Below are 9,151 nucleotides of genomic sequence, written 5' to 3' on the forward strand. Positions count from 1 at the left end.
ATGAAAAGAAAAAATACTTTTCATAATCAATTTTATAATATTTTAACTAGGATTTATATATCATAATGTTTGTAGTATGAATTTAGAATAATTGATTATAATTGTTGAGGTTCTTTGATGCCTGTAGTCAGTCCTCTTGCTGGCAATTGTTCTTTTCCTTCCACCAACTCCTCTTTCTCGATTCGATTTTGATTTAATCTTTGCATTCTGCTTTTCCAGCAACAAATGTTGAGCTCTGAGCGGTTCACAAGAATCACGGCAGCATTAAAAACCAAGAAACACTGTCAATCCCTATAATAGCAAGCACAGTAGCCTTTTAATAAAGCAAATGACTGCAAGAAATTAATCAAAACAAGGAGCTCAATAAGATCTTCCATAGTTTCTAATCTGCCATGGCGTTAGCTCCCCCTTCTCCCCCAATACATGGCTCACACATCCCTCTGTGCTTCTGTGGACCTCCAGGGATTCCTCTTGTCTAGATCACCCTGTCCTCCAGCCTTCTGATGGCTTTCTGCTCCTCTCCGCAGACATCGGTTTTCACACCCGCCTACGGCTCCATCACAAATGTCCGCATCAACAGCACCATGACGACGCCTCAAGTGCTCAAGCTTCTGCTTAACAAGTTCAAGGCAAGTTTTGCTGCAACATTTTGTACTGGCCCAAATCTGAGCTGGGAAAGTCTCCCAGTGGTGTCCTCTCCTCCTGGGCCCCTGTCCAACTCTGGTCCATTTCTGTGGGGCTTGCGGAGGAGGGTGGCTGTCCCTAGCCTTGCCCAGCCTCGGGGGCCTCCCATCTATTTCGGACCACAATTCCCATCCGACTCAGCTTCATACGGCAGTGCTGATGGGAGTTGTAGTCCAAAATGGTCGTGCTGCCTGGGGCTGATGGGAGTCGTACCATGGAGAACCCCCAAGTTGGTAAAGGCATCTGTAGGTTGTATATCTGTGTCTACTTCTCGTGATGGCACCAATCAGCTGCCTGCTGTCACAGCTGCCTATTCTTGGACTGGACAAACACAAACCCCTGTGTTGCAAAATGTAACAATCTACAAAAATGGAAACACAGCACGCCGGCTAATAACTGTTAGTCAATATATAATGGGTTATGATGTCATTCAAAATATATGAATAAGCCACTTCAAAACGATGTATATATCATGCAACACATCTCACAAAATATACAAGTAACCACAAGTTATATGTATCAGAGTCAAACACAAATGTATTTGTGTTGTAAGCATCAGCAGCTACACTATCCAGTGGGCACTGATCCACTAGCATGATCCCCATTTCTATTAATATTTCACTGATAATTATTTGGTATGTACCTCTTTATATAGGGACGCGGGTGGCGCTGTGGGTTAAACCACAGCCTAGGACTTGCCAATCAGAAGGTCGGCGGTTCGAATCCCTGCGACGGGGTGAGCTCCTGTTGCTCGGTCCCTGCTCCTGCCAACCTAGCAGTTCGAAAGCACGTCAAAGTGCAAGTAGATAAATAGGGACCGCTCCGGCGGGAAGGTAAACGGTGTTTCCGTGCGCTGCTCTGGTTCGCCAGAAGCGGCTTAGTCATGCTGGCCACATGACCCGGAAGCTGTTTGCAGACAAATGCCGGCTCCCTCAGCCAATAAAGCGAGATGAGCGCCGCAACCCCAGAGTCGTCCACAACAGGACCTAATGGTCAGAGGTCCCTTTACCTTTACCTCTTTATATATTTTGTTCTATTGTATAACTTACATGCAGGTGGCTCAGTTTTGTTGTCATTCATTGCCTGCAATGTCTTATGTCCCATTTCCAGCTGATGAAGACTTTATTCCGAAACAGTTGAACTATTCCGGATATAATACATATAACAACTTGTAGTTACTTGTATATTTTGTGAGATGTGTTGTATGATATAGACGTCATTTTGAAGTGACTTATTCGTATATTTTGAATGACATCGTACAGTGGTACCTCGGGTTAAGAACTTAATCCGTTCCGGAGGTCCGTTCTTAACCTGAAACTGTTCTTAACCTGAGGTATCACTTTAGCTAATGGGGCCTCCCGCTGCCGCCGTGCAATTTCTCTTCTCATCCTGAAGCAAAGTTCTTAACCCAAGGTAATATTTCTGGGTTAGCGGAGTCTGTAACCTGAAGCATCTGTAACCCGAGGTACCACTGCATATTCACTAACAGCTATTAGCCAGTGTGTTGTGTTTGCATTTTCATACTCTGGGCTGGTTCTGGAGGCTGATATGCTTCACTGGGTGGAATAAAATAACATGAACAGCCCCAAAGGGCAGCCTCAGGCCATAGAGTCTGGCTGCTGCACGTTGACTTAGCCGGCACCCTCGGGCCCACCAAGCCTGAAACAGGAAGAAGTGGTTAGACCAGCAGAGGTTGCTGGACTCCAACTCTAGGGCTGACAGGAGCTGGAGTCCAGCAACATCAGCCTGGGCATCATCTTGCCTCCCTTATAGAATCATAGAATTTTAGAGGTGGAAGGGACTCCCAACCCGCTGCAATGTAGGAATCACAGCTCAAGAATCGCTGGCAGATGGCCATCCAATCTCCCATGAAGGAGAGTCCGCCATCTTCTGAGATAGTCCATTCCACTGTTGAACATCTCATACCGTCAGAAAATTCTTCCTGATGTTTAATTGGAATCTCCTTTCTTGTTGTTTGAATCCATTGGTTTGGGTCCTTCCTTTCGGAGCAGCAGAAAACAAGCTGTCTCTGCTATGTATTTGAATATGGCCATGATATCTCCTCAGTCTTCCATTTACCAGGCTAAACATGCCCAGCTTAGGGCTGTCTTAAGCATATGCGGCGCCGGGGTGCAAAGATCCATCCGGCGTGCCCTCCCCCCAGGTTGCCCAGTCCCAGGCGTGCAGAAAGGTGGAGCTGGCTGGCTTGGTCGCCCCCAAACTCGAGGCGCATAGCTGCCAGCAGCAGAAGAGCCCACTGCGGCGCTCCGACCAACGGGTGGGCTCTTCGCCAGACTCAATTCTCGGGCCTTGGACTCTTGGCCTGGCACTCCTGAGAGCCCGGCGACCGGGTGCCCTGCACCCCTAGCACCTATGGGTAAGACGGCCCTGGCCCACCCCCATCAACCGTGCCTGATAAGGCTTGGTTTCCAGACCCTTGGTTTCCAGATCTTGGTCAACCTGAAAACCTTGTTCCGTGGGTGGGTGGGTGGGTGGGAGAGAGAGAGAGAGAGAGAGAGAGAGAGAGAGAGAGAGAGAGTTTTATCTTTTCTGTGTTTTCTTTTCTCTGTGTTCAGATTGAGAACTCGGCAGAGGAATTCGCCTTGTACATTGTTCACACCAGTGGAGGTGAGCAGGCTGTTATTGTGTGCTGGTTTCTTTTAAAATAATAATAATTTTTATTTGATTTTACAAGCATAAAGTTATAACAGTACCAATTACATATCCATATTTAGAGATTTTTCTCAATCTCCAGACTTCCCCTCCATGGATCTTACTGTCAACATTTTCAACTGCATGTTATTTCATAATCCATATTCTGTATCTCTCTATATTGTCCATAGTGTATTGTGTGCTGGTTTCAATAGGGCTGTGGTGCAGCTAAGCAGTTATGGATTTAAGCCATGGGTCACCAGCCTAATTGTGATGCCACGGAGCATGGGGGGCGGGAAGGGAAATGAGTTAAGCCCACCCCAGCTGTTAACTTCACCTGCCTCAAAGCCCCCCGCCATATGTGCATTTAAAACATGTTTTAAAATGGATTTTTAAAAATATATTTTTTTATTTGTATACTGCTATATCATAAAAGACCAAAGCGGTTTACTACAACAACCTAAAAGCATACAATAAAACCATTAAAAATATTTTTAACGTTAAAAGCAGGCATCAATTAACCATTGTGGAATGATGTATTCTTACTTGCCTGCATAGGCCTGGCGGAATAGACATTTTTTCAGCAGGCATTTAAAGTTGGCACAGAAGGTGCCTGCTGAATCTCCAGTGGCAGGGCGTTCCACAGGACTGGGCCAATGACACTAAAGGCTCAGTTTCTCGTTGTTGCTAAACGAGCCTCACCAACTCGGGGAATGGCCAGCGGTGCTCCTGCAGATGGATTTTAAAAATAATTTAAAACGGTGTGAAGTAGCTGTTGGGAAAACCTTTTCACAGGTAGCCTTGAGAGCTGCAATACTTGCCCACCAATTTGTACACTTTGGCCACAACCTCTCTTGACATAAGGCCCCAAGAGGGATGGACTATGGGTCAATGTGGCCCTTGGGTTGCAAAACGGCCCCCACCCCCTGCTTGGATGCTTCTCAGAAAGTTCTTGCTTGGTTGAGCTTGCCGCTGCTGCTGTTCCCCCCTCCTCTGTGTCTGGGGCAACAGGGTGGATTTAGGGGTCCCTGCTTATCCACACTCGCTGTTTCATGCAGAAAAGCAGAAGTTAAAGGTGACAGATTACCCGCTGATTGCTCGGATTCTGCAGGGACCCTGTGAACAAGTTTCCAAGGTGTTCTTGATGGAAAAGGACCAGGTGGAAGAAGTCACTTACGACGTGAGTTGCTGCTTTGCGGTGGAATCTTATTTCAGTTCAGAGACGAGCAGGTGAAATGATCTAGGGGTTGGTGGAGCAGCTTCCCTGTGGGGCAGCGTTTGAGGTTGGGGAAAAACTGAGGAAGAGGTGACCTGGTAGAAGCTGACAGGTTTTTCTCCCTTTCATGCTAGAACTCCCAGGCTAATCCTTTCAAAAGTATGTATTCTGACAAGGATTACAAACTCATATAGAGATTAGAAACTCAAATTCTGTAACGAATTATTATGTTATACATATCCTTATGAGTTTGAGTTTGTAATCTCTGTTTGAGTTCCCTAAACAGGGCTGCCTTCAGATGTCTTCTAAAAGTCTGGTAGTTGTCACAGCGAGGGAACTGCCAGAAGGCCCTTGGCACTGGACCTCAGTGTCCAGGCGGAACAATGGGGGTGGAGGCGCTCCTTCACATATACTGGACCGAGGCCATTGAGAGCTTTAAAGGTCAGCACAAACACTGAATTGTGCTCGGAAACATACTGGGAGCCAATGTAGGTCTTTCAAGACCGGTGTTATATGGTCTTGGCGGCTGCTCCCAGTCAGCAGTCTAGCTGCCGCATTCTGGATTAGCTGTAGCCCCACGCAGAGCGCGTTGCAGTAGTCCAAGCGAGAGATAACTAGAGCATGCACCACTCTGGTGAGACAGTCTGCGGGCAGGGAGGGTCTCAGCCTGCGTACCAGATGGAGCTGGTAGACAGCTGCCCTGGACACAGAATTGACCTGCGCCTCCATGGACAGCTGTGAGTCCAAAATGACTCCCAGGCTGCGCACCTGGTCCTTCAAGGGCACAGTTACCCCATTCAGGACCAGGGTGTTCTCCCTACCTGCCTGCCTCCTGTCCCCCCAAAACAGTACTTCTGTCTTGTCAGGATTCAATCTGACAAGAAGTGTGGAAGTGTGTTGCAAGCAGATAGAAAGTGATTATTTTAATAGGAATGAGGAAAAGCGTTAACTTCCCCTCCTCACAGAGCTCAGTCGTGATCCTGATTCTCCTCCTGCCCTGGTGTTAAACAGGAGGACTGCTGACTGTTGTTTGTCCTTAAGAAATGTGCACAATTAAAGCAGGAAGTTTCTGGGCTTCACCCAAAGCACTCCTGTTCCCCTTTGCACCAGAAGAGGGTGCTCAGGTCTGTGCATACACAGTCGTGGGTAGCTGAGTGGGGCCAGTCCCAACCTCAAGCCAGGAGATGTGTGTTTCTCAAGCTCTTCTCTGTGTCTGCCTCGCAGGGGTGGCGTGTTCCATCACCTTTCTGTTTTCTTTTTGCGTCCCTCCCCCTTCCTGGGCAGGTTGCTCAATATATCAAGTTTGAAATGCCCGTCCTGAAAAGCTTCATTCAGAAACTCAAAGAGGAAGAAGATCGTGAAGTCAAGAAACTAAAACACAAGTAAGCTCTTCCTTTTTTTGCACTTGGGCAAAAAAAATGAGAGGCACAAATACAAGATGGGTGACACCTGGCTTGAGAGCAGTACATGTGAAAAGGATCTAGGAGTCTTGGTTGACCACAAACTTGACATGAGCCAACAGTGTTACGCGGCAGCTAAAAAAGCCAATGCAATTCTGGGCTGCATCAATAGGAGTATAGCATCTAGATCAAGGGAAGTAATAGTGCCACTGTATTCTGCTCTGGTCAGACCTCACCTGGAGTACTGTGTCCAGTTCTGGGCACCACAGTTCAAGAAGGACACTGACAAACTGGAACGTGTCCAGAGGAGGGCAACCAAAATGGTCAAAGGCCTGGAAACGATGCCTTATGAGGAACGGCTAAGGGAGCTGGGCATGTTTAGCCTGGAGAAGAGGAGGTGAAGGGGTGATATGATAGCCATGTTCAAATATATAAAAGGATGTCACATAGAGGAGGGAGAAAGGTTGTTTTCTGCTGCTCCAGAGAAGCGGACACGGAGCAATGGATCCAAACTACAAGAAAGAAGATTCCACCTAAACATTAGGAAGAACTTCCTGACAGTAAGAGCTGTTCGACAGTGGAATTTGCTGCCAAGGAGTGTGGTGGAGTCTCCTACTTTGGAGGTCTTTAAGCAGAGGCTTGACAACCATATGTCAGGAGTGCTCTGATGGTGTTTCCTGCTTGGCAGGGGGTTGGACTCGATGGCCCTTGTGGTCTCTTCCAACTCTAGGATTCTATGATTCTATGATTCTATGATTCTATGATTCCCTGGATTCCAGTCCTCAAAGCACAGTTCTTTCTGAATATATTTTTAAGGGCCCAATCTGGGGATGTTACCGTGGGAATTGCTTGAAATGATGCTTAAGATGCAGAGCAGCCTTGGCCAACCTGGTGCCCTCCAACCAAGTTGGACTACAACTCCTAGCAGCCCCAGAGTCTCCACCCAGCTGCCCTGTTGCAGCCCAAACATCTGGACACCAGTTTTCTTTATTATTTTTATTATTACACTTATATCCCACATTTCCTCCAAGGAGCTCAAGGCTGCACTTCTCCCTCCTTCTTCATGTTATTCTCGCAACATCCCTGCAAGGTAGGTTAGGCTGAGAGGCAGTGACCAAGGGGGGATTCGAACCCTGATCTCCCAGGTCCTAGTCCTGCACTCTAACCACTACACCGCACTGACGCCCCAGTGGAGAAGGCTCCTCTCTCCTCACCACAAAGGTCTGGGGTGCACACCCTTTTCCTTTTAAGCTGTAAGACACTGCTTATTTTTCAGGTATTCTGTCCTGCGTGTAATGATTGAGCAACGATTAGAAGAGATCTCCGAAGGCCCGGCCACAATGTGAAGCCTTTGCCCTTGGGCGGACTTTGCTGCCTCTGCCGGGGCTCCAGAAGAGCCACGTCTTGGAGAAGATTTGTTTGCTTGTGCTGCGACGAGCAAAGGCGGCTCTTCCTTTCTGGAGCAGAACTTGAACACAGAACCCACCTTGACCAACTGTCTTTCCTTTCCTCCAAGCTTTCCTGGAGGTGAACTCAGCGGAGACTCTCTCTTTAGCGGCAGGAGACCTTTTGAGCGCTGCTTGCTGGGGACAAACAAGGCAGCCACCAAAGCCTTTGCCTCTTGGCCAGCCTGGACCCAGTGGACCTTCTTGCCTCTCCAGCCGGGAGATTCTGAGGTTCTGTTTCTGTTGGGGGCATCCTCTTTGCATGCCACCAAAACTCCGCTTTAACCTTCCAAGCAAATTCTGGCTTTGTGGTGGCAAGTCAGGGCCAGAGGAGGAAGTCTCCTCCCTTTTCCCCCTCTTTTGGTCATTTCTGAGCTCTAAGTAAAATATTCAGATTTTCTCTTCCCCCGCTGGGAGGGCCTGGTCTTAGTCCTACCTGCCCTTTCTCATCCACCCAGCCACCCATTTCTGTGGCCTCTCCCTCTTGCTCTCCCCCATGTTTTTAAGCTGGGCTCTCACAGACCCACAGGATTCAGGCGCAGCCTCCTCTGCGCACACCCTGTTGGATTGCAGCCTTGGCTGCTCCTTTCTCCCTGCTGCTCAGGCAGCAAAGTCGCCCGTGGCAGCTTGGCCTGGCTAAAGCCCCTTCCAGGAGTCCCCTTTCCTCCTGCTTCCACCGGGCCTTTGAGATGGGGAGAGGCGGACAGGTTTTCATCTTGGCCCAGGTAAGGAGTGCCCAAAACTGGCTTGGGTTCGCCTGTGGCTGAGGAAGTCAGTGCACAGATACCTTCCCTGTACGGTGCCAAGGTGGGGGCAGCTGGGCTCGGGCCCCTAAGATGCCCTGAAGACAAGGGGCCACTGTAGACCCAGGCAGCACCACTTTTTGGAGACTCTTTGGCTCAGCTGTTTGAATGGGCTGGTGGCCCAGCTATGGAGGCCAACAGTGCAAATTCCCTTTGATAAACCATTTTTCTTTAAGGGTGGCTGTTAACCCTGTGTTGGCCTTGCTATATATAGCAACGGTGCAAAGTTCCATCAGCTTTAAGAATGCCCGGCTTACTCTCTCATCCAAACATAAATAGACCCAAGAGCGAGTCGTCTTTGGGCCTTGCTGCAGATTTTGGCCCCTCCTACTTAAATCCTAAATGCATTTGTTCTCCTCCACCCCTTGCAACTGTCGACAGTGCCATTTTCAAGAAGATCTCCCAGTTCTACAGATATGGAGGCCAAATGCCCAGGAGGTTTTGCAGGAGAAGCTCTTGGGCTTTAAATGGACATCGGACGTTTCCCACCTCCCTTTGATGTATGTTTGAAATTGCTGGGAAATAATCCCTCTGCATAAGGCAGTATGGCAAAAATCATCTGTGGGGGGAGCAGTTTGAAGCAAAGAAGGGGGAAGGGTGTTTAACCCTCTCCCTGCCAACTGCATTCTGCCTCTAGTTTTCATCCCTGAGTGGTTTTCCTCCTGTTGGGTTCCAGGCACGGTCTTAGTTGCTCCTGGAACCCCTCTGAAGGCAGGTCTTAGTTGAAGTGGGTCAGGAAAGGGTTAAGCATCCTGTTTCCCCTCCCCCCCATACTAATGCATTCCAAAATGATCTCCTCCCTCCTTGAGCTGCTTTGCACTAACATAAGTGGCCAGCAGGTATTAACATGTATTTATGTGTAATATGTAGTCCTGCCCTTAGTGGCATCAGTGGAGCTTTTTTGAGAAAAGAAATAATAATTCAGAAGTTTTCCTACTTAGCCCCTGCATA

General features: G+C 48.3%; 1 protein-coding gene across 1 annotated transcript in view; it reads left to right on the top strand.

The window, feature by feature from the left end:
- Positions 1-8,569, top strand: part of LOC308590798 (ras association domain-containing protein 2-like) — a 34,489-nt gene extending 25,920 nt beyond the window's left edge. The window contains exons 7-11 of the mRNA XM_081201063.1: positions 528-629; positions 3,261-3,312; positions 4,395-4,516; positions 5,837-5,934; positions 7,229-8,569. Coding sequence (XP_081057189.1) covers positions 528-629; positions 3,261-3,312; positions 4,395-4,516; positions 5,837-5,934; positions 7,229-7,298 — 444 coding nt within the window. The 3' untranslated portion in view covers positions 7,299-8,569. The remainder of the gene's footprint in view (positions 1-527; positions 630-3,260; positions 3,313-4,394; positions 4,517-5,836; positions 5,935-7,228) is intronic.
- The last annotated feature ends 582 nt before the right edge of the window (positions 8,570-9,151 follow it).

The sequence above is a fragment of the Podarcis bocagei genome, assembly GCF_964188305.1.
Source record: "Podarcis bocagei genome assembly, chromosome: 7".
Taxonomy (NCBI): domain Eukaryota; kingdom Metazoa; phylum Chordata; class Lepidosauria; order Squamata; family Lacertidae; genus Podarcis; species Podarcis bocagei.